Source organism: Aquarana catesbeiana, linkage group LG01 (assembly GCF_042186555.1).
Source record: "Aquarana catesbeiana isolate 2022-GZ linkage group LG01, ASM4218655v1, whole genome shotgun sequence".
Taxonomy (NCBI): domain Eukaryota; kingdom Metazoa; phylum Chordata; class Amphibia; order Anura; family Ranidae; genus Aquarana; species Aquarana catesbeiana.
The window spans coordinates 64,425,540-64,451,199 of NC_133324.1; the positions used below are offsets into that span (position 1 = coordinate 64,425,540).

Sequence of the window (25,660 nt, forward strand, 5' to 3'; positions counted from 1 at the left end):
AGGGAGGAGCAACACTGCACCGAGAGCCAATGAGAGGGTGGAGGCTGTCCGGGAGGGGGGGGAAACAGAAACGGGGGCGTGGTTAGTGGCTAATCTGAAGTTAGAGAGCGGTGGTCCGGTGTTTCGTCACATATGGCGACCCATCACATTTGGCTACCGGGTTGGGCGGGGTTGGGAGGAGTCTGGTCGAGGATGGATGGGGATGGGAGGAGCCTGGCGCGGGTTGGGAGGAGCCGTGGTCCGGGTTGGGAGGGGATAGGAGGAGCCGTGGTCCGGGTTGGGCGGGGATAGGAGGAGCCTTGGTCCGGGCTTGGCCTTGAATGGGAGGAGCCGTGGTGCGGGGATAGGAGGAGCCGTGGTGTGGGTTGGGCGGGGATAGGAGGAGCCGTGGTCCGGTTTGCGCGGGGATAGGAGGAGCCTTGGTCCGGGCTTGGCCTGGAATGGGAGGAGCCGTGGTGTGGGTTGGGCGGGGATAGGAGGAGCCGTGGTTCGGGTTGGCCGGGAATGGGAGGAGCCGTAGTTCGGGTTGGGCGGGGATAGGAGGAGCCTTGGTCCGGCCTTGGCCTGGAATGGGAGGAGCCGTGGTGTGGGTTGGGCGGGGATAGGAGGAGCCGTAGTTCGCGTTGGCCGGGAATGGGAGGAGCCGTGATTCTGGTTGGGCGGGGATAGGAGGACTTTGACCCTGATAGTGAGGCTGTGAAGGAGAACAGGCCCAGCGAGGTGACAGCTGTATTCCAGACTACACATGGCTCTGCTAAGAGGTGAGATCCGGGGGGGGGAAGTAGGGCGGAAGGACCCGAATAGATCTCTTATACTTTATGGATCTTCCCCAGTGTAGTGTATTCCCAGCGCTGCACATTGCTGAAGGGGGCGGGGCAGACACTTTCCCTGGGTTTTTTTTTATGTTTAGCTCAACTTTATTTAATAAATATGTGGGCGTGGTTGAGTAGCTGAACAAACTGGGCGGAGCTGTCACCACTCAGTGCACACAATGTTGTGTGTTGTCAGCCTCTGGTAGTGATGGGTGCTGCCATTGGTGTGTCATTTATACATTTAAAAAAAAAAAAAAAAAATCGCATTAAGACCAGTTAATCAATTTGAATGACGGTCGGCTGTCATGACACATTTCGATATTTGATCGTAAAGCTATTGCCAAAAATCTACCACACCCAATTGTCGACAGCCCCCCTGTGGGGACACCGAGAGCAGTAAATCCAACCCTTCCACATTCTGTTGGAAAACCATTTTGAAAGGACTTTCTGTTGTGGGTGTGAAGAGAAATCTCCCGAGTAGACGGCAGTATAAAGTTGACAGGTTCTCCCCTGACCACACAGGGTGGAGTTGGGCTTTGGCCCCATTCACACCTGAGCGTTTTGTAGCTTGAAGCCTGAAGCGGGGGGGGGGGGGGGAATAAAGGCTAATAAAAAAAAAAAAAAAAAAAACCCAAAGAAAATGGCAAAGCTCAAAAATGCCGGAAAACGCTGCATGGAAACACGTGAAAAAACGCTACGCTCAGGTGTGAATGGGCCTTAAGTCTCCATTCACACTAGAGCGTTTCATGAACACACACAAAATCGCAATTCAGTGGACTGGACCATGCAGGACAGGTGCAGCGAAGTAGCTCAGAATGAATGAATTGCACCAACGCATTTTGAGCGTTGCTCATGCACCTATTTTGAGCATCACATGCTTTTTAAAGAGGGAGTTCCAGCCCTCCGCCACCCATCCAAAAAAAAAATAAAAGTCTGCAAATGCTGTAGCTGCTCACATTTAATTTTAGGACAGGGAAGCCTTGCAGCTTCACAGCCAGTCCCCTACTGCACATTAGGGTTGTCACCTCATCCCTTTTTAATTTCAAATGCATATTAATTTAATTACACAGGTTCTGTGGCTGATTAAGGTGCTCATTAAACTCACTTGGTGCCTTATCTGCATTAATTAGCTTCAGAACCTGTGTAATTCATGTGTTTGGGTTTAAAGGGATGAGGTGGTAACTCTACTGCGCATGTGCAAAGCACGCTGCACTTTGTGAATGGCCCGGCGGGGGGGGGGAGCGAACTTCTGTGGGACCTCGTGGTGGCGAGGTCTTCTGGCAGTAGGGATGGGTACCTGTCAAACAGGTACCCCCCCCCGAAAGGTGCCAAATGTGGCAGCAGAGGGGGGTGAGGCGGTAAACAAGTGGAGTTTCCCCTTTTGGGTGGAGCTCCACTTTAACCGCACATGTTACAGCGTTTGGGGTGCCATTAACAATAAATGGCACCACGCGTGTTTTGAATATTTTGTCATCATTTAATTTTTGTGTGCGATGTGCACTATAGTGTGATTGCAGCCTAAGGCTCCATTCACACTAGCGCGTTTTTTGATGCATTTTGCATTTTGCAGAAATGCATGGGAATTTTTTAACATGGGTTCCTATGGAACATGTTCACATCAATGCTTTTTTGTATCTCTGCGTTTTTGGAAAGGGTCGGGGACTTTTTTTCATGCAAAAAGCAGCGTTTTGCATGTAATGGATTTCAATGGACAAGCATCAAAAACGCAAGTGCACCGTTTTTGCAGCGTTTTTGCAGCGTTTTTGGTGCGTTTTTGCCGTTTTTTTTTTTTTTTTTATTTTTTTTTTTTTTTGTAATTTTTTTTTTTTAAGACTGTAAAAAAAAATGAAAAAAAAAAAAAAAAACGCAAATCGCGGCAAAAACGCGGCAAAAACGCTGCTCAAAAACGTGCCAAGCATGAAAAAAAAACCTCCAAAAACGCTCAAAAGCAACATGCATAGGTGTGAATCGAGCCTAAGGGCCCGTTTATATTATAGTGTTGCATAATGTGTGACAATGCCCAAAATTTCCATAGACCTCCTGTGCATGAAGTCGCATAGATGTCAGGCAGGTCGTACCTGAAATCACACTGATCTGCGGCTTTGAAATTGTGCTACTTCAATTGAAGTAGCAAGATTTCAAAGTCGCATTCAGTGTGAACGAGGGCTTAAGGGGGTTAGGTCACCTTTAGCAATAAACTGCCTTTGCAGATAAGGGATGTCTGTAGATAAAAACAAACTGCAGCTCTGACTAACGTTAAATCATGTCCTTGCTATAGGCCATTTATGTACCTCCTGAAGTCTGACTGGAATACTCCCAGGATGTTGCTAAGTGAGGCCTAGTCATTACTGTTCTTCTCCACCATCACAGGAGTGAGCTCTTTTTCTGATTCAAACCCCCTCACATACTTTCTCTCTCTCTCTCTCTGCCCTGATGCAGTAGCTCTGAGCTCAGCGACTGAGAGCTCACTCCTGTGATTGTGGAGGAGAGCAGTAACGACTAGGCCTCACTTAGCAACATCCTGGGAGTATTCCAGGTCAGGCATCATAAGTGAGGCCTAGTCGTTACTGCTCTCCTCCACAATCACAGTAGTGAGCTCTCAGTCGCTGAGCTCAGAGCTACTGCATCAGGGCAGAGGGAGTATGTGAGGGGGTTTGAATCAGAAAAAGAGCTCGCTCCTATGATGGTGGAGAAGAACAGTAATGACTAGGCCTCACTTGGCAACATCCTGGGAGTATTCCAGTCAGGCTTCATGAGGTACATAAATGGCCTATAGCAAGGGCATTATTTAACATTAGTCAGCACTGCACAGTTTGTTTTTATCTAGACACCCCTTATCATAGTCAGTTTATTGCTAAAGGTGACCTAACTTTTTAAAAATAAAGATGGGGGGGGGGGGGGGGAATTGTTCTTTGTTGCCATAGCAACCTGATTCCGCCACTCATGTTTACAAAGTGAAGGCCAATGTTTGGTTGCTCTGATTACCATAGACTGCAGCAGTTTAGAGTGTGGTGCCCTCTGAAGGGCTCTGTATGAGGTGACCCCTGAACATGAATCAGTCCAAATGCAATATTCCCCACCCGCACGTTCATGAAAATGGCTATTTAGAGTAACTGGGTGCTGTAATCCCCACAGGCTGGGAACCATAGACAACACAAATAAAGAAATGTCACCAGCACACCAAGCATTCCTCAAAATGGGTCCAAAGCTTTATTTCTGTGGTCACATGGTTAACATAAGGCTACATTTCAGAGCTGTGAAGGGCCCCTTCGTCACTTGCCTGACGAAAAAAAAAACGTTGCATTATGTTAACTATGTGACCACGAAAATAAAGCTTTGGACCCATTTTGAGGAACCCTTGGTGTGCTGGTGACATTTCTTCAGCTGGACATGAATGACACAGCACTTGTATATGGATTGTAGGGTCACCTCCAGCCTAGGGGCCCGGCTCCTGACACCACACATGTTCACTGAGGGGCCACACGCAATTCGCACTGGAGCCGCTCTGGAGATGTGTAAACCAGCTCCATAGAGAGCATGCAAATTGGATGTGGAGAAACCCGCATTCCAATTCGCAGTAGTGTGAAACCAGTCTTAAACAAAGAAAAGAAGGGTTAGAACCGTTGTTGGGTTTTTCCTGTGTCCCCATAGGGGAGATTTCCTTTCACTTCCTGTCCCAGTGACCGGAAATCAAAGGGATGGCAAACATCTAAAATGGGGAGATGGCAGTAAATATGCAATATGTGGGTACAGGGCCAGGCAGTATTCCGGTACAAGGCCCAGGCCTGGCAACGTCTGCCTCCAGTGCAGTGTCCTTCAAGCAGATTACAAGGGAACAGTGCAGCATCAGTCTTAAGTTGGCCATACACCATACTAACAGGTTGTACAATCTCCTTTAACCACTTGACCTCTGGAAGATTTACTCCCCTTCATGACCAGGCCAACTTTTGCTATATGGCACTGCATTACTTTAACTGACAATTGCGCGGTAGTGTGATGTTGTACCCAAATCAATTTTATGTCCCCCCCCCCCACAAATAGATATATATATATATATATATATATATATATATATATATATATATATATATATATATATATATATATATATATATATATATATATATATAATATAGCCTCTAGCGCTATCTACACACACACACACACACACACACACAAACACACACACATTTGTATAGCGCTAGAGTCAGACTGGGAACCAGCAGGTGGTCGGGAGAACGAGGGCTGAAAACTGCTGGTAGAGGGTTATCAGGATAGGAGCTCCAGTGAAGCATGTCTGCTTCGGCACATGCCGGCCATGCCCGCCGGTGTTATCAGCATTTTGCTGATAAGAGAAAAGGGTGCCGAAAATCGCTGTGAATTTACTGTGCTTATGTTGTGTTTTTCATAGGTCATGTGACTCCAAAGCTGCATTAAAAAAAAAAACGTAGCAAGTGTGTGTCATTGATGCGTTCTGGCTGCGTTTTCAATGCATTTTAACAGGGTGTTGTGTTTTTGTTTTTTTTGTTTGTTTTTTTTCTGACCAAAAATGCAGCAAGTAGGATTTTTAACACAATGGAAGCGCAACGGACCAGTGTGCAGACATGCATAGAATTTTTAAAGGGATGCATTTTTCTCGAGCTTTAGGTAAAAAGCTTTAGCTTTTTTTGCGCTAAAGGTGCCGATAATGGCCGAAAATATATACACACACACACACACACACACACACACACACACACACACACACACACACACACACACACACACACACACACACACACACGTTTTGTTTTTTTTTTTAATGCAGCTTTGGAGTCACATGACCTATGAAAAACACAACATAAGCACAGTAAATTCACAGCGATTTTCGGCACCCTTTTCTCTTATCAGCAAAATGCTGATAACACCGGCGGGCATGGCCGGCATGTGCCGAAGCAGACATGCTTCACTGGAGCCCCTATCCTGATAACCCTCTACCAGCAGTTTCCAGCCCTCGTTCTCCCGACCACCTGCTGGTTCCCAGTCTGACTCTAGCGCTATACAAGTGTGTGTGTGTGTGTGTGTGTGTGTGTGTGTGTGTGTGTATAGCGCTAGAGGCTATATATATCTATTTGTGGGGGGGGGGGGGGGGGGGGACATAAAATTGATTTGGGTACAACATCACACTACCGCGCAATTGTCAGTTACTAATTATAATTTCAGTGCTTCCTGAATTTTTGGTTTCTGCACCAAAAGTGTGTGTGGTTTGTTTTTTTTTTTTTTTTTTTTTTTTTTTTTTTTCATGGTACTGGAGTGGCGGTGATCAGGAACACTGGTGGATGGAGCTGGGAAGGTGGCTATTGCTGTCTGTGTCCCCTCTGGGGAGTTCCCCCTCCTGTCACTTCCTGCTTCAGTGACTGTCTCAGGGACAGGAAGTGCAGTGAGTCCCCATAATTGGTGAACATACTGTAATAAAAACCTAACAGAGGGTCTCACCCTTCACCATTCTGATAAAAAAAAATAAAACTAAAATACAAGTGATTTTTTTAAAGGAAACCTGTGAGTTTGCTATAGAGGCTGTCATAGCTGACCTCTCCTTCAGAAGTTGCCTGACTCTCCTGCTTATTACCTTGCGCTGAGACTTTGCATTGCTGACCTTGAACAAGTGTACAGATCAGGACTCTCCTGTGACTCTCCTAATCTGCATACTGATTAACTAACCATTGTGGCTGCTGGCTGTGTATAGTAGCCGGGCCGTATTCCTTCATGTTCTTGAAAAGTCTGCAAAGGGAGTCCCCGTATTTTTGGCACAACAGATATTTTTATGCTAAATGTGTCCTCATAGGGGAGATTTTCCTAGCTTCCTATTTTGGTGACCACTGCAGTGTGTGTGTGTGTGTGTGTGTGTGTGTGTGTGTGTGTGTGTGTGTGTGTGTGAGCAAGATCACAAGCAGGAATAAAGATCTGACAGAGGTTCTGACCATTTATACCATCTAAAGAAGAGTGTTTTTGGCTGGAGCTAAACTTTTTAAATTCCCACGCCCGGAAAAAAAAATGTATGTAATAAAATGGTCCCCTGGCAGCAACATAAAATAAATTGCTCATCTTTAAAGTTATAACTAAAGACAAAACTTTTTTTTTTTTGGTTTAGAACAGAGTGATGAGGGATTAGAATGCTTGATAGGTTTTTATTGATGTCGGTGCCCCCATTAAGGAGATTCATCTTCTTTTTGTCCTGTTTTCCCATTTTCATGGGAAGTGAAAGTAAAAGGGTTGTCCCCAGAAAAGTAATAGAGGGGAAATCTTCCAATGGGGACACTAGTTTTGATGACCTGGAAGTCCCAGAGGAATTCCCTTTTTAATTTGCAGAGATTTCCTCTCACTTCCTGTTTGGCTATAGGGCACAGATGATGAAAGAAAAAAAATATTAACAGGGGTTATAACCCTTCTTTACTCTATCCAAAATGGAAGGGAGGGGGGGAGTTTTGCTTATAGTTCTACTTTAATCTGAAGCTGTCCTCTGCAGTACTTCCTCTTCACCACAAGATGTCCTCAATCTTCCAGGCTGAATGACACCTAGCAGGAATACTATGATTGCAGGGCACTTTAGGTGTATTCTTGCAGGGCATTGCATGATCCTACAAAAAGAAAAAAAAATGGACTGGCTCTGCTAGAAAATGCTAGCTGCCTGGCTTTTATTCTTGGTCTTGGGCTTTAGTATTTTAAGTCCCTGACCCTGAAAAAGTGGGAAGATCGAGTTCTGCCTTTTCTCTGATTTCACAGGTTTCTTTCCGTAAATTAGAAATACTGAAGCCAGACCATTGATAGCAGCCGTATATGCCTCCCAGGACAAGTTTCCTAAAGGGCTTGTTCACACCCCTTCCCCTTTTTTTTTTTTTTTTTTTTTTTTTTTTTTTTTTTTTTTTTTTGGCACGTGGGGCAATAAACAGTAAGCACATTCATTGATGCTATGAATGAATGGTACCCCCTGTGCACCATATGCTGAGCATGCAATGCCAGCACAGTAATGTTTGCTGCAGTGCATGCATGCGCTATTTCTTTGACCGTTGCCACACCATTGCAAAGCTCGTCTATCAGCGGGTGCGGTGGGGTGCCATTCAGAATGAAGGGCTCTGAATCGCAGCAATGCATTTAATGCAAACTTAAATTAACAGTCCCTAAGAATGGAAACTCCAAAGAAAGTAGAGGTTGGTGGCTTGCAGCACTGAGGCCAGGTTCACACTGGTACGACAGGACAGTCGTACCTATTTGGATCCGACTTTGCCCTGCGACTTGAAGTCCGACTTCAATGAACAGGGATCTGACTTTGATCCTTGACAATACCAGGCACTGTGTCTGGTATGAATCTTTAGGGGGAACTCCACATCAAATTTAAAAAAAAAAAAAAAAAAAAAAAACGCATGGGTTCCCCCTCCAAGAGCATACCAGGCCCTTCAATGTGGTATGGATTTTAAGGGGAACCTCCTTTTCGGGAGTGCGAGTCCACCCCCCCCCCCCCACCCCCCATACCATTATCCATACCAGACCCTTATCCGAGCACACAGCCCGGCAGGTCAAAAATTGGTGGGGACGAGCGAGCCCTCAACAACATGGGGGGGGGGGGGGTAGGTTCTTTAGGGTGGGGGGGGCCCTGCGCCCCCCCAAAGCACCTTGTCCCCATGTTGATGAGGACAAGGGCCTCTTCCCGACAACCCTGACCATTGGTTGTCAGGATCTGTGGGCAGGGGGGCTTATCAGAATCTGGAAGCCCCCTTTAACAGGGGGGGCCCCAAGATCCCGGCCCCCCACTCTATGTGAATGAGGTACATTGTACCCCTACCCATTCACCTGAGAAAAAAAGTGTCAAAAATAAAACGCAGCATACAGAGTGTTGGGCCCCTTTCACACTGGGGCGGGGGTGGCGTCGGCGTTTTAGCGGCACTATTCTGCCAAAAATGAGTTAAAACCACCTGCAAAGTGCCGCTGCAGCAGCGCTATGCCAGCGGTATACACTGCTCCAAAGATGCTGCTAGCAGGACTTTTTTTACCGTCCTGCTAGCGCACCGCTCCAGTGTGAAAGCCCTCTGGGCTTTCACATTGGAGACACAGCAGCGGCTGTTTCAGGTCACTTTTTAGCGCTGTAGCGCCTGCAAAGCGCCCCAGTGTGAAAGGAGTCTTAAAGTATTTAAATTTTATTAAGGCAATATTGGTGTGTCTTCCGACTTCTTCTTGTCTTCTCTGCTGATGTCTTCCCCGCTCTCTCTCCGGCTCTTCTCCCTCTGTCCACTGTCTTCTGCCTCTGCTGGGTCTTTTCCGCTATCTTGTCGCTCTTTTGCTGGGTCTTCTCCCTCTGTTCTTCTTCCGATGTTGACTCCACTCTCTCTCCCGCTCTAATACTAGGTGCGCGGTGTGCCACTACTTATATTGGGGCGGGGGTCACCATGTGACTTCATCCGGAGGCCCCGCCCCTTATGACGACACCACCGGGGCATGATTGGCGGTGACATCATGTGGGGCGGGTCTCCGGTGACCCCGCTCCATGGCAATATAAGTAGTGGCACTCCGCAGCCAGCAATAGAGCGGGAGAGAGCGTTGAGTCAACACTGGTAGAACAGAGGGAGAAGACAACGGAGAAGATAGCAGAGAAGACCAAGCAGAAGACAGCGGACAGAGGGAGAAGAACCGGAGAGGGCTAGAAGACATGAGAGGGGAGAAGAGATCGGAAGAGACAACGGAGTTGCCTTAATAAATTACTTTAAAAACCTGTGTACTGTGTTTTAATTTTGACACTTTTTTTTTTTTTTTTTGTGAGAATGGGTAGGGGTACCCCATACTCGTTCACATAGGTTGGGGGGGCCGGGGATCTGGGGGCTCCCTTGTTAAAGGGGGCTTCCAAATTCCGATAAGCCAACGGCCAGGGTTGTTGGGAAGAGGCCCTTGTCCTCATCAACATGGGGACAAGGTGCTTTGTCCCAATGTTGAGGGCATGTGGCCTGGTACGATCCAGGAGGCGGGGGGGCGCTTCTCGTCTCCACCCCCTTTCCTGTGTGCTCGGATAAGGGTTTGGTATGGATTTGGGGGGGGGGGGGACCCATGCTGTTGTGTGGGTTTTTTTTTTTTTTTTTTTTTTATTACCCATGATGCGCGAGTTTAGCAGATCAGACAAGCATTCTATATCTATGGTGTGGGGGGAAAGTCTGACCACACATGTAATGTATGGTATCATATTTATAAATGATTATATATATATATATATATATATATATATATATATATATATATATATAATTTATATTTATATTATAATATCAATTTTTTTTTTTTTTGTTTTGTAGGTGTTTTTATTGTTGCTGCTAAGAGAACCCCATTTGGTACCTTTGGGGGAGTTCTCAGGGATCACAGCGCAACAGACTTGGGAGAGATCGCAGCCAAAGCCGCCCTTGCTGCGGGCAATGTGGCCCCTGACGCTGTGGATAGTGTGATATTTGGAAATGTCGCTCAGGTATGAAAAAAATTGGTGTGTGTGTGTGGTGGGTTTTTTTTTTTTTTTTTTTTTTTTTTTTGTGGGGTCATTTTGTGCTGGTGATCATTGTCACAAATAGAGTGCGGGGGGGGGGAGAGGAACGACAACATTTTAGTTGTCCCCAGTGAAATGGGTGAGGAGACATTCCCTAGACCCACTTGAATCTCATTTAACTGCCTGTTCACACCAGAATGCAGTGCAGGAAACCGTCTTTCCGCACCCGTTTCCAGCATCGTCTTCAAAATGCACTGCAGTTGTAATCTGCAGCGGGTGTCGCCACTAACACCCCAAACGCAGGTCACAAACACAGTGCATGTGCCTGCACCGGATTGCATGGTACAGCGGGTGCACTACTTTTGGTATGGTTCAGTGCAATTCCACCCATTCAAAATTAATGGATTTAAATCTCATCGCACCCCATGTGATTATCTATCTATCTATCTATCTATCTATCTATCTAATCACCACAGAGCCTGTGCACGCCGCCCTCACTCTCACCACTATGTCTGAGCTACTTCTGCACTCCCACCACTCAATCGCTGCACCAGACCCTCATCCCCCCCCCCTCCTACCATAGCTGCAGCAGACCTTCATTCTCTTCCCCAGCCCCCCCCCCCCCCCCGATGCCCAACCTTGTCTGTTCTAGAATAGGTACACTTTTGCTAAAGTATAATGAAAAACTACTACAGTGCACAGTGGTGATGCTCTTTTAGGGGGTGGCGAAATGGCGCCGTTTACACTGTCTGTCCCCAGTCCTCCGGTTTAAGTGACACTGGGTGGAAGACTGAGAACATCTTGTGCAAGAGAACATGTACTGCAGGGAACAGATCCAAATTGAAGGTGAGCACTGCAGCTACAGTTGAGTTGGCTGCTTTTTTTTTTTTTTTTTTGTGGGTGGGGGGGAAGGGTTAGCTTGGTTTGGAAAGAAGTTATTGCTTTAGATCAGGGGTCCTCAAACTACGGCCCGCGGGCCACATGCGGCCCGCCGAGGACATTTATCCGGCCCACCCCACCCAGGGCCGGATTCCCGACAGGCCAGGCTCGGGCCGGGGCCAGGTCGGCTCGGCTTGGGCAGGTCCACTCTGCTTCGGCAGGGAGCATATCTGCTCCGCTCAAGCTGCCTCCCCCACCCCAGTAATGGAGGGCTCCGTGTGCCGTGCTGCATGCTGGGAAGTGTAGTTTCCAGCACAGTCCCGCGCGGATTCACGTCTTCCTCACGCAGACAGGAGGCGCGGAGGGTGACAGCGAGAGCGGAGGCTTGAGGCAACAGCCTACTAACAAGTGAGGACCACTGTCCATCCATATATATATATATATATATATATATATATATATATATATATATATATATATATATATATATATATATATATATATATATATATATATATATATATATATATATATATAATTTCATTCTTTTGCACTACAAAAAAGATGTGTGCGTAGGAATTAGTTCATATTTTTTTTATACTATAGTGCGGCCCCCCAACAGTCTGAGTGACCGTGAACTGGCCCCCTGTCTAAAAAGTTTGAGGACCCCTGCTTTAGATAGTACTTTGTAGTCATTTGACTCCCATCAGGTTTTATTCACATAGTAGCAGGGCAGAAATAGCTGCTAAAAATTTTTTTTTTTCTTTTTTTTTTTTTTTTTTTTCTTCTTGTTTAGATGTTCTATATCTGTCATTTATTCCTGTGTGATGAATGTTTTGTGAAAAGTTCTAATGTCTTTTAATTCTGGCTGTAGCAGCTGCACAGAAATGTTCTCCTGAGAGCTCGCCATTAATATGATCTGAATCTGTATTTCTTGTTGCAGACTGCCAGCGATGCCATCTACTTGTCCAGACATGTAGGCCTCCGTGTCGGCATCCCCATTCCTGTCCCGGCTCTAACGGTCAACAGACTGTGCGGCTCCGGCTTCCAGTCCGTGGTCAATGGATGCCAGGTACATGTCAACATAGGTGTTCATAGTTTTATTGCTTGCCTAACCACTTCAGCCCCGGAAGATTTGGCTGCTCAATGACCAGGCCATTTTTTGCGATATGGCACTGCGTCACTTTAACTGACAATTGTGCGAAGCTGTACCCAAACAAAATTTTTTTTTTTTTTTGTTTTTTTGTTTTTTTTCCCCACAAATAGAGCTTTCTTTTGGTGGTATTTGATCACCTCTGTGACTTTTATTCTTTGCACTAAAACAAGAGCGACAATTTTGAAAAAAAAAAAAAAAAAAAAAACACAAGATCTTTCACTTTTTGCTATAATAAATATCCCATATTTTAAAAAAACAAAATAAAGTTTAGGCCGACATGTATTCTTCTACCTTTTTTTTTTTATTGGTTTGCGCAAAAGTTATATCATCTACAAAATGGGGGATAGAATATATATATATATATATATATATATATATATATATATATATATATATATATATATATATATATATATATATATATATATATATATATAGTAATGGCGGTGATCAGCGATTTTTTTATCGGGACTGCGATATTGCGGCAAACAAATCGTCGGACACCTTTGACACATTTTTGAGACCATTGATAATTCTACAGCGATCATGCTATAAAAATGCACTAATTACTGTATAAATGTCACTAGCAGGAAAGGGGTTAACACTAGGGGGCAATCAAGGGGTTAATTGTGTTCCCTAGTGTGTGTGTTCTAACTGTGGGGGGGATGGGACTGACTAAGGGAGAAGAGAGATCGGTGTTCATGCTTGGTATGAACACACGATCTGTCTCCTCTCGTCTGAGAGAACCGGGATCTGTGTGTTTACACACACAGATCCTGGTTCTCACTCTGTCATGAGCGATCACGGGTTCCTGGCGCCCTAGTGGTCAAAGAGCGAAGCGACGTAAGGTCATGTCATTTCGCCCAGGGGAGCCAGCCTGCCGCAGTACAGCTGAGGCGGCTGGTCGGGAAGGAGTTAAAGAGGAGTTCCAGCCTGTGCATTAAAAAATAAATAAATAAATAAAATTAAAAGTCAGCTCCTACAGTATTTGTAGCTGCTAACTTTTAATATAAGGACAATATTCGTCCATTGGCTGCAGGTGCGGTCTTTTTCACTAAGGAAAACAGTAAGTGAAGCCTTGCGGTTTCACAGCGTGTTTCTTAATGCACGAGTCGCGCTGCGCTTTTCTGAATGGTCCTGCTGTCTTCTGGGACCTGCGTGTCTCCCAGAAGGCATCAGGCAGGGAAGGAGGAGGGCTGGAAATTTTGTAGATTGCACAACTATTGCAGCGATCTTACCCGGAAGTGGGGGCGGGGGGGGGGGGAAGAGAGGAGAAGGCAAACAAGCGGAGCCTCCTCTTTTGAGTGGAGCTCCGCTTTAAAGTGTAACTCTGCCAAAGCACTTAGTTAACAAAAAAGATGCCTCTCATGTGCAACTTTTCTGCACAGATGATCTGACTGCATTGTGCCAGCTATCATGTCAGAGCACTCAGAAATGCGGGTGGGTGGGGGTGGGGGGTTTAAAGTGGTTGTAAAGGCTCAAGGTTTTTTATGTTCAAGCATTCTAAGCCATTGAGCGAAGGGGGCGGGGCTGAGCGGCACTCTTTGAATGGACAGACGGGGAGCCCTTATAGCAAGCTACTTACTATGTGGGCACTCGGCAGGAGGGAGGGGCCAGGAGCTCCAGTGGGGGCCCCAAGAAGAGGAGGATCGGGGCTGCTCTGTGCAAAACCAACTGCACAGAGCAGGTAGGTATAACATGTTTGTTATTTTAGAAGAAGAAGAAATACTCCGCCTTTTAATATCACTTTAAAAAAAAAAAAAAACGCTTCCGGACCGCCCACTGTATGTATATACGTTATTACTTTGACATTATATTATTATGGCAGCAGCTAGCTGCCATGACCTCGGATTATTATTATTATATTTTTGTAATTTTTATTTTTACATTGGGCGATCCGGCATCTGATAATAGTGGTCCCAGTGGTAGATTCACCACGGGATCACTTTTATAGGCAGTGGGAGAGTTGTGTGTGTGTGTGTGTGTGTGTGTGTGTGTGTGTTGTTTTTTTTTATAAAAAAAAAAAAAAATTCAGTGTCCGTTTACAACCGATTTAAGTGGTTAAGCTGAGCTCCTTGTGTCGGTCTCTCTTCTATCAAACCAAAGACTCAGCAGCTCGGCCCCACCTGCTTTCCTCCTTCCCATTAGAGATGTGCCCCTGCAGGAAGTGAGGGGAAATCTTCTCAATAAGGACAGCAATACCTACCAGAGGCTTTAAACCCTTTCCCACTCTATACAAAAATAAATAAAAGGTTTTGGTTGGGGTTTTGCTTTTAAAGCACAGCTTTACTTTTTCTGATAGAACAATATTTGCCTACAGAATGTTCCACGTGTAACCATATTGCATGGAAGCAACTTTTTTGTTTTTTATTAGGGACTGATTGCAGGTTGAAATGGAAAGGCCACTTTTGATAAGATTCAATCACAAAATGTCTTCTGCTGTTTACTTTTCCCAGGAAATCGCCTTACGAGAGTCAGAGATCGTCTTGTGCGGAGGGTCGGAGAGCATGAGCCAGTCTCCTTATACTGTGCGAAATATCCGATTTGGAACCAAGCTGGGAGTGGATCTCAAGGTACAGACTTTGTTGGGGAGAGTCTGACAAACACTGGACTTGCATCTCTGAGAACTATCTGTACTGTCCTTCAGCAACCAATGATATTCTGTAATTTTCCATCAGTTTTGAATATAACTGGTTGCTGTAAGGGATTTAAAGTGATACTAAAGTGTGTGTTTGGTGTTTGTTATTTTTAAACTAAGAAAAAAAAAAAAAAAAAAAAAAGTCATACTTACCTGCCCTGTGCAAGTAGTTTTGCACAGGGCAGGTCAGATCCTCCTCTCCTGGGGGTCACTCTTCAGTGCTCCTGGCGCCTCCCTCCTATTGAGTGCCCCCACAGCAAGCAGCTTGGTATGGGGGCACCCGAGCCGAGCCACAGCTCCCTGTGTCCATTCAGACACTGAGCTTTGGCCCCGCCCCATTTCTGTCCTCATTGGCTTCCGCTGCTGTCAATGTCAGTCAGCCAGCCAATGTCGCCGCGCTGCTGTCTCTGCCAATGCAACATCGCTGGATCTAGATGGACCTCAGAGTGTTTGGAGACAGAAAAATTTGCTGTCTGACAAAGCAGTTGATGTGGAGGGAGGGGTGATATGATCGGATGAGTGTTATGATTGTAGGGGTGTTATGTGGGTTGATGTGGAGGGAGGGGTGATGTGTTGGGATGGGTTTGTAGGGGTGTTATGATGGAGGGATGGGTGTTATAGCGGTAGGTTGATGTGGGGGGAAGGGTGATATGATGAGACGGGTGTTATATTGGTGGTAAAGTTGTTATCGTGGTAGGTTGATGCAGAGGGAGGGGTGATATGATTGTAGGGGTGTTATGGTGGTGGGTTGATGTGGAGGGAGGGGTGATATGATTGTAGGTGGGTTGATAGGGAGGGGTGATATGTTGGGTGTGATTGTAGAGGTATACTGGCAGATGGTTTAAAGGAATGGCCTGAGCAGGGCTTTTTAGCAAGTTTTCTCCTGAGTTTGATCTGCTCTGGTCACATGATTAGTCCCAATGTTGTAATAAAAGAAATGAGCCAGTGACATGAGCAGGGGTGTACAGCATACAGTACACCCCCCCCCCCCATATACTGCCATGGTTTGGAGGTTTTGGTGAAAATGAAATCTGGCGCTCATAACTCTCTGTAACTGACTGTTCTATTCACCCCTAGATGGAGGATACTCTCTGGGCTGGCCTTACTGATTCCATGATAAAGACCCCCATGGCAATCACAGCTGAGAACCTGGCTGAAAAATATGGAATCTCCCGGCAGGAATGTGACAACTTTGGCTACCGGAGCCAACAGAGATGGAAAGCCGGTGAGTAATTTGAGAAACCGACTTGTTTTGTAGACGGGACCAAGTCTGCCATCTCAGCCAAGGGGGCTTTCAGTCTCAGTCAGGCCTGGTAAGAGTGGTTTGCACTAGTATAGGTTAACCCTAGAATGTGTTTAGTGTAAAGTAGAATGAAGTTCTCTTCCTGATACTTAAACCTGAACTCCAGGGACATATAAAGAGCACAAAATGAATGCAGAAAATGTATTAGTCTGTACAGCAAAGCTCAAAACACAATGAGCCAAAATGTACTGCAGTGTAAGCCTGAACATAGACGGTTTGAATAATGGGCGGATCAGCAGGAATTGCCAGAGATTCGAACCGTGTGTATGGGCAGGCTGAATGTACCAAGTTGATCGATCAACTTGATGCAACTAGCCTGCCGGATTTACTTGCAATTATCGCTAGTGGCTACTATAGCCGCTAAAAATGATCACTGTTCTGGTGGGGACAACTTCACCCACCCGAAGAACACAACGGGGGTTATTTACAAAAGGCAAATCCACTTTGCACTTGTAGTGAAAAGTGCACTTGAAATTGCACTTGGAAGTGCAGTCGCTGTAGATCTGAAATGAGGGGAAGCTCTGCTGATTTTATCATCCAATCATGTGCAAGCTAAAATGCATTTTTTTTTTTTTCCTTGCATTTGTAGTGCAAAGTGAATTTGCCTTTAGTAAATGACCCCCACTGTCTCGGCAGGAATTTCAGCACTGTCTGTGTTGATGGGGGAATTTTGCAAATTTCTTTCCTGCAACTCTTGGTTGCAGGAAAGAAATTTGCACCATCTATGGCCTGCCTAACTGGCTTGCTGATAGTGGGAGAGAAAAGGGTGGCAGGGTGTAGGGAGGGACTTGTAATTGTTACCTAAAGTGGAGAAATATCAGTATCTTTCTGTGTGCTGGGTGAGCAGGACTGTGTAAATCTCAGGACTGGATGGGCAGAAATGCAAATCTTTTGGCAGGTAAATGATAGATATATTTAGTATAGTGGTTTGAAAAAGTATTCATACCCCTTGACATTTTCCACATTTTGTCATGTTACAACCAAAAACATAAACGTATTTATCGGCGTATAACACGCACCCCAAGTTTAGGAGAGAATTTTAAGGAAAAAACTTTTAGGAGGGAAGTTTAAGGAAAAAAAAACTTACATTAAAATGCCCGCCGACATATACATAGCTTCATGTAGTTTTAAATATGGCGCAGCGGAGTTCAGAGGGACTCGGCGGAGCTGAACGAACGCCGCCGAGAGTGTATTCGGCTCTTTCCGGCGCCACTCATTCCCGCCCTATGATGGACATAACACAGGTCCAATGGCGGGACTGGGCGTGACTGTGAGCGGCGCCGGAAAGAGCCGAATACACTCGACTATGTGTATCTTGGCTCTGAGCAGTCACTGTGATTTCGGCGGCGCTCGTTCAGCTCCGCCGAGTCCCTCCGAACTCCGCGGCGCCATATTTAAAACGACACGCTATGTGAATGTCGGCGGCGATTGCTGCCGATAGATCACAATTAGCGGGGATCGTCGTATAACACGCACCCACTATTTTCCCCTGATTTTAAGGATGGAAAAAGTGCGTGTTATACGCCGATAAATACGGTATTTTATTGGAATTTCATGTGATAGACCAACACAAAGTGGAAGGAAAATGATAAATGGATATATATATATATATATATATATATATATATATATATATATATATATATATATATATATATATATATATATATATATATATATATATATATATATATGTGTATATTTATTATTATAAATTTTTTTTTTTTTTTTTTTTTTTACAAATCTGTGAAAAGTGTGGTGTACATTTGTATTCGGCCCCCCTGTGTCAATACTTTGTAGAACCACCTTTCACTGCAATTACAGCGCAAGTCTTTTTGGGGATATCTCTACCAGCTTTGCACGTCTAGAAAGACATTTTTGCCTATTCTTTGCAAAATGGCTCAAGCGCATCAGATTGGATGAAGAGCGTCTCAGAGATTCTCAATTGGATTTAGGTCTGGACTTTGACTGGGCCATTCTAACACCTGAATATGCTTTGATCTAAACCATTCCATTGTAGCTCTGGCTGTATGTTTAGGGTCATTGTCCTGCTGGAAGGTGAACCTCCTCCCCAGTCTCAAGTCTTTTGCAGACTCCAATGCCCTGTACAAACTACCAGTTTTGCCATCGGAATAAACTCCGAAGGTTTCTCTGACCGAATTCCATTCAAGCGGCCTTGCCTACACACGGTCAAACCAAAGTCCGACCGTCCAGAACACAGTGACGTACAACACTTATGACGGGACTAGAAAAAGGAAGTTCAATAGCCAGTAGCCAATAGCTTCCGTCTTGTACTTGCTTCAGAGCATGCGTCGTTTTTGGTCTATCGGAACAGCATACAGATGAGCGGTTTTCCCGATAGAAATTGGTTCTGTCGGAAATATTTAGAACATGTTCTCTTTCTAAGTCCCTCAGGATTTTCTAAAAAAAAAAAAAAAGTCAGATGAGGCCCACACACAATCGGCATATACGATGAAAAGCTTCCATCGGACTTTTTCTGTCGGACATTCCGCTCATGTGTACTCGGCATCACAGGTCTTCTAAGATTCTCCTGTATTTGGCTCCATCCATCTTCCCATCAACTTTGACCAGCTTCCCTGTCCCTGCTGAAGAAAATCCTCCCCACAACATGATGTTTCACGGTGGGGATGGTGTGTTCAGGGTGATGTGCAGTGTTAGTTTCCCCCCACACAGTGTTTTTTTGCTTTTAGGCCTAAAAATTCAATTTTGGTCTCATCTGACCAGAGCACCTTCTTCCACATGTTTTCTGTGTCTTTTTGCAAACTGCAAACTGGACTTCTTATGGCTTTCTTTCAACAATGTCTTTCTTCTTGCCACTCTTCCATAAAGGACAGATTTGTGGAGTGCACAACTAATAGTTTTCCTGTGGACAGATTCTCCCACCTGAGTTGTGGATCTCTGAAGCTCCTCCAGAGTTACCATGGACCTCTTGGCTGCATCTCTGATTAATGTTCTCCTTGCCTGGCCTGTCAGTTTAGGTGGACGGCCATGTCTTGGTAGGTTTGCAGTTGTGCCATACTCTTTCCATTTTAGGATGATAGATTGAACAGTGCTCAGTGAAATGTTCAAAGCTTGGGTTTAAAAAAAAAAAAAAAAAAAAAATATATATATAACCTAACCCTGCTTTAAATTTCTTCACAACTTTGTCCCTAACAAACCTCCGAGGGATTCACAGGACAGCTGTATTTTTACTGAGAATAAATTACACACAGGTGGACTCTATTTAATAATTGGGTCACTTCTGAAGGCAATTGGTTTCACTAGATTTTAGTTAGGGGTATCGAATTAAAGGGGGCTGAATACAAATGCACACCACACTTTTCAGATCTTTATTTGTAAAACATTTTGAAAAACATTTTCCCTCCACTTCACAACTATGTGCCGCTTTGTGTTGGTCTATCACATAAAATCCCAATAAAATAAATTTTATGTTTTTGGTTGTAACATGACAATGTGGAAAATTCCAAGGGGTATGAATACTTTTTTCAAAGCACTGTATTACATCTGCATATACAGCTGTTTTGCCTGGAGTTCAGCTTTTAAAACATCAGCTGATTCCCAGGCATCACCCAGGTGGTATTAAATATGAAGTCCTCTGTAATGTACTATTTTACTGATGTGTTCTAGTCAAATGTCTACAAACTTTTACCAAAGTGGTGTAAATTCTGTGCATTAGGGACTGTCTTATTGCAATTCCTGCCTCCCGTAGTGTAACCCTCTGGCTTTGTCATCTGTTTAGCTCAGGACGCTGGGCGCTTCACTGCAGAAATGGCCCCGATTGATTTAAAAACGAAGAAAGGACCTGTAAAAATGGAGCAAGACGAGCACCCGAGACCCCAGACTACCCTGGAGCAGATGGCCAAACTGCCAACGGTGTTCAAGAAGGATGGAGTGGTGACTGCTGGGAACGCCTCGGTAAGGAACACTTTGGGGGACGTTTACTAAAACCGGAGCACTCAGAATCTTGTATAGTTGTGCATAGAGCCAATCGGCTTAAAAACTTCAGATTGTTCAATTAAACTTTGACAATAAAACCTGGAAGCCGATTGCTTTCTGTGCAGCGCTGCACCAGATTTTGCACTCTGCAGTTTTAGTAAATCATTCCTTTTGATTTAGTTTATAAATATGGAGTCAGCGTTATCAACAAAAAATGAAAATGATTGTAAAGACTTTTTAGAGAAAAAAATAAACTTGTTATACTTACCTTCTCTGTGCAGTGGTTTTGCACAGAGCAGCACAGATCCTCCTCTTCTCGGGTCCCTCTTCAGCACTCCTGGCCCCTCCCTCCTGGTGAGTGCCCCCATAGCAAGCAGCTTGCTATGGGTGCACTGGAGCTCAGTCAAGGCTCCCAGTGCCCATTCAGATACGGGGCCTGGTTCAGCCCCACCCCCTCTCTCCTGATTGGCTCCCACTGCTGTTAATCTCAGTTAGCCAATGGTGCCGCTGCTGGGTCTCAGCCAATCAGGAGGAGAGTCCTGGACGGCTGAAGCACTCGTGGACATCGCTGGGGAGAGATGGGGCTCAGGTAAGTATTAGAGGGGGCTGAGGGTGGCTGCTGCACACAGAAGGCTTTTTATCGTAATGCATAGAATGCATTAAGATAAAAAAAAAACTTCTGACTTTACAACCACTTTAAGTATTTGAGACTAAACAATATTAAAGTGCAGTTAAACAAAACGAGAGCACATAAACAATGAGTAGCTTTAGTTGATGGAAAGCAATGACATGGCTCTAGTTATAAGTGCCTGGGTGTGAAGTTTGTATAGAATAAGTCTCTATTGGCCACTTGCAATAAAATTGCTTATTTGTTAATCCTTTCCAGTTGATCAATACTGTGTAACAGGATTGGTAAATCTTCACCTGGGAATGGGTGTACATTTTATGCCTCCGGTTGGGTGCCCCAAGCCCCCAAAACATGGGACACTCCTATATGAAAGAAAGTTATTGGATTGCCCACCCCCCTCTTGCATCACTATTGCTTCCTGAATATACCTGTCACTGGACCCCAAACCAAAACCACATGCTGATCTGATCTATACCTTGGTGAGGAAAGGTCGATGGCTGACTCGTCTCCCTTACTGTTCTGCTTCACTTTGCGTTATTAGGCATTTGTAAAGCCCAGTTTCAGCATTTGTTAATCCCTTACTGCCATGTGTACCCACATGTGGCCTCACTCAAGTGGGCCTTCCTCTAGGCAGCGTCACATATAACTGGTGTGGCGGTGATCAGGAACACTTACTGGTGACCGTAATGTAAAAAAAAATAATTTACACACTGATCACTTATAACGCTGATAACCACTGTTATAAGCAACCGCTTTTTCTGAATGTAATCCATTCATTCAGTGCCTGCTATTGTGATTGGCCACAACTAATCACATGGTACAGATGGAGTACTACAACTGGGTCTTACAAACTGGAAATCACAGGGCAGTGATGGTTTTATTTGACAATCAGCAGTCTATTACAGAGCTCAGAAGAAGATGGATGGCATAGTCGGCGAAGGTAGGAGATCAGCAACAAGGACCTGGAAAAAGTGTCCCCCCCCCCCCCCCCCCCAGAGTTCTGCTTTAGAAACGGGTTTAGTCTGCACACACTTGCAAATACATGCGTAAGCTACGGGCCCTGTCAAGGCACCCCATTTTCTGTAGTTTCTAACTTCTGTGAGTCTCCACAATGAGAGCACATGCATGATGATTTTTTTTTTTTTTTGATAATCAGCTTTATTGGATTTATGGAGGATAACAAATCTGACAAAGTGTTCAGGAAAGTAAATGAACAGACGTGAGTATACTCATAATTTTCAAACGGTACATAACATCAGTCAGAAATAAACCTTAGCGTGTTTGGAAAAACCATATATAGTAGCTTTAGATAATACCATAGCAAGGAATTGGCGATGAGCTCAAAGTTGGAACGTTTCCCTTATGCCCCGTACACACGATCGGAATTTCTGACAACAAAAGTGGGATGTGAGCTTGTTGGCGGAAAGTCCGACCGTGTATATGCTCCATCAAACATTTGTTGGGGGACTTTTCGCCAGGGGATGGAGGGGAAACATTAGAGCTGTGCATCTTCACTGGTCTCGAGATTTGATTCTGATTATGTCTTCGATTCCACAATGCATCACGATTACTGCCCAAGGTTTTCATCAAAAACCCATCAGTGCAGCCTCATCAAATGAAGCCTCACTGTGTCCATCAAATGAGGCTGTGCCCATCAATAATTGCAGCCTCGCTGACTGTACCCGTCAATTGAAAACTCGCCATTTCCTGGATCACACACAGGGGGCATCTCCTGCTGTGTCACAGAGCTTTGATATGAATATCCCGTAGTGCCCGTCCTCCAGCGGCCACTGTAACAAACCCGCCTCCTAGACTGTGATGGGCGGCACACTGATCCAATTCTGAGAAATTGAATCAGTGTGCCGCCTATGACAGTCTAGGAGGTGGGATTTTGTTAGAGTGGCCGCTGGAAGAGGGAGAGGAGTGCCAGGATATTCATATCAAAGGCTCGCGACACAGCGAGAGATGTTCACTGTGTGTGATCCAGGCAATGGTGAGCAGCCGTCCTGGGTATTTCAGGTGCAAGCTCCATGACAGGCGAGGAGGAGAGAGGGAAGGGAGCACTATGACAGAGGCGCGCGGGGATGACGTCATCGATTCAGCCATTCTCCGCATTAATGCTGAATCGTTGAAGGCTGAATCGCAATGCATCGATTTATGAATTATTTTCAACACCCCTAGGGCACATGAATTTTAATAAATGGTCAGAGGGCAGGTGATCCTGGAAGGAGCCCACCCCTCTTTAAAGGTACAGGGGCACACTGAACACCCAACACATAGCACTATAGCAGCAAGGATGTCAGTGCGTTGCAAACCATCCAAACTGCATTTACTTTTGTTTTGGTCAAACCTCAGACAAATGAAAGTGGTTCTAAAGCCTTAAGGGTTTTCTTAGAATGTATTAATGTGAAAAAACTGTGCTGCAGCTCTCCCCCGAACCCCCTATTGCCCCCCCCAGTCCGATCTGATCCAGCAACATGCACGAGAGCAGCTATCTCCCTTCTCATTTCGCTGATTGATATCAGCAGGTGCCATTGGCTGCCTCTGCTGTGACACGCGAGTGGGGGGGCGGGGCCGGGCCGCCTGCCCTGTGTCAATGGATGGCTCGGGAGTGAGCACACACGGGTGACCCCCATGGAAAGTGTCTTTCCGTGAGGGCACCTGCTGAAGAGGAGGAGCCTGGAGCGGGGGACCACAGAAGAGGAGGATCGGGGCTTCTCTGTGCAAAAGCATTGCACAGAGCAGGTAAATATAGACATGTTGGTTATTTTAATTTCAAAGAAAAACCAAGGTTTAATAACACTTTAATTGTTGAATGTTTGCTGTACTTGGCCATCTTTACATAACAAAATCATTGTGGTTTAGTGGAGCCTTCGATCTCGTCAGATCGACATAACTTCTGCATTACACTCCTCTGAAAACCCTGATCTAAAAATAAAATCGCATATAGGACTTAAATGGCAGGTCACAAACCCCTTGTCCTGAACTATATTGTCTTTGTTCCAGGGTATCAGCGATGGAGCCGGAGTTCTCATCTTGGCCAGTGAAGAAGCCGTTACAAAGCACAAGCTCACCCCACTTGCCAGGATCGTTGCCTATCATGCTTCCGGGTGTGAGCCCAAGATTATGGGCATCGGTAAGGAACAACCTTCACACTATCTTCCTCCTTTTCTGACATCTGCTTTTTTATTTATATTTTTTTCACCAACCCTTTTCTTTTTCTTATACTGTAATTGTAGCTTGGACAATTTTCCAGGGCCAGTTCTGCTAAACGCACTGGTCACTAGAGTCCGTTCCCTAAGTCCACTGGACAACTGACATTTCTGATAATTTAATAAGATAGTATAAGGTAGGGATGTACTGATATCGGTATTGATGCCGATACTGAGTATTTTCATGAGTGCTCATGAAAAATGCTCCCGAAACTGATACTTTGCTGTGCGATTTGCATCCATACAAAATGAATTGCATGCGATTTGAACAGGAATGCGGTGTCATTCGCATGTAGTTTCCCCAATGCACCTGTGTGAAGCCAGGTTTGTCATAGTGAAACTTAGAGGAGCAGTGCAGGAAACCTCCCTGCATGATGAGTTTCACCAGCTCTGGCTGCCATCCAACTATGGACATCTGCGGCTCCTTCTGCCTCTCCCATGGCTTTGTTCTCCGCATCTCCAGTGGCTCACATGGACGGGGCTGACCGATCGGAAGCCGTCTAGTCCGTACTGTCAGAAGAGTGAAAGCAGAGGGGATTTCAAAACCAAGGACCAGTGAAGAGGCTTTTCGGCATTTGACAGCGGGGGATCATGGCAGATTGGTACATCGGGACTGGGGTGGGGGAGCGATGGGGAGAGGGTCCAGTGGATGACTCAAACCACTGGAGGCGGGGGGGGGGGGGGGGGGGGGGGCTGCTGTAAATGTGGGGAACAAAGCCATGGGAGAGGCAGGAGTAGCCCAAGCCATAGTTGCAGATGTCCACAATCGGATGGGAGCCAGAGCTGGTGGAACTCTTCATGCAGGGAGGTTTGCCGTGCTCCTGTGTGAATTCGGGCTTAAAATCACTATGACTAGCCTGGGTTCACACAGGAGCGGTGCAGGAAACCACATGCGATTCGGACAGGAATTGCACCACATGCCTGTTAAAATTACATGCAATTCTTTGCAGTGCTATTTGTGCCCGTTAATTTTGTATACACGCAGGCAAATCGCACTGATTTAAAAAAAGGGGGGGGGGGGGGTCCATGCAACCCCAATAGAACATGTATGTACAACCTTTTTTTTTTTTTTTTTTTTTTTTTTTTAGCTCACCCTAAGTTGGGGAGGAGAGGGGGAGGGTGTTAGAGGCAGGAAAGGACTGAGTGTTGTAACCGTAGGACAGGAAGTGTAGCAGGATCACTAGGTGAAAATAAAGGGGGGGGAAGAAATAATAATGCAGACAGGACTGGTGTGTGTGTGTGATATATATATATATATATATATATATATATATATATATATATATATATATATATATATATATATATATATATATATATATATATATATATATATATATATATATATATATATATATATATATATATATATATTAGTATTCCTCACAGACAAGTATTGCAGTAACACGTTCTTGCTATACACATGTTTATTCCCTTTGTGTGTGTATTGGAACAAAACGAAAAAAGGGAGGGGAAAAAAAAGCAAATTGGACATAATGACACACAACTCCAAAAACGGGCTGGTCAAAATTCTTGGCACCCTTAACTTAAAGAGGAGTTCCACCCAGGGGCTCCATTA

The 25,660-nt window shown here is 45.1% G+C and overlaps 1 protein-coding gene across 1 annotated transcript in view; it reads left to right on the plus strand.

Moving 5' to 3' along the window:
- Positions 1-607: 607 nt before the first annotated feature.
- The window catches only part of ACAA2 (acetyl-CoA acyltransferase 2), a 36,839-nt gene continuing 11,786 nt past the window's right edge, over positions 608-25,660 (plus strand). Inside the window, exons 1-7 of the mRNA XM_073619587.1 lie at positions 608-761; positions 10,127-10,293; positions 12,131-12,259; positions 14,800-14,916; positions 16,059-16,206; positions 20,045-20,220; positions 23,876-24,005. Coding sequence (XP_073475688.1) covers positions 746-761; positions 10,127-10,293; positions 12,131-12,259; positions 14,800-14,916; positions 16,059-16,206; positions 20,045-20,220; positions 23,876-24,005 — 883 coding nt within the window. The 5' untranslated portion in view covers positions 608-745. The remainder of the gene's footprint in view (positions 762-10,126; positions 10,294-12,130; positions 12,260-14,799; positions 14,917-16,058; positions 16,207-20,044; positions 20,221-23,875; positions 24,006-25,660) is intronic.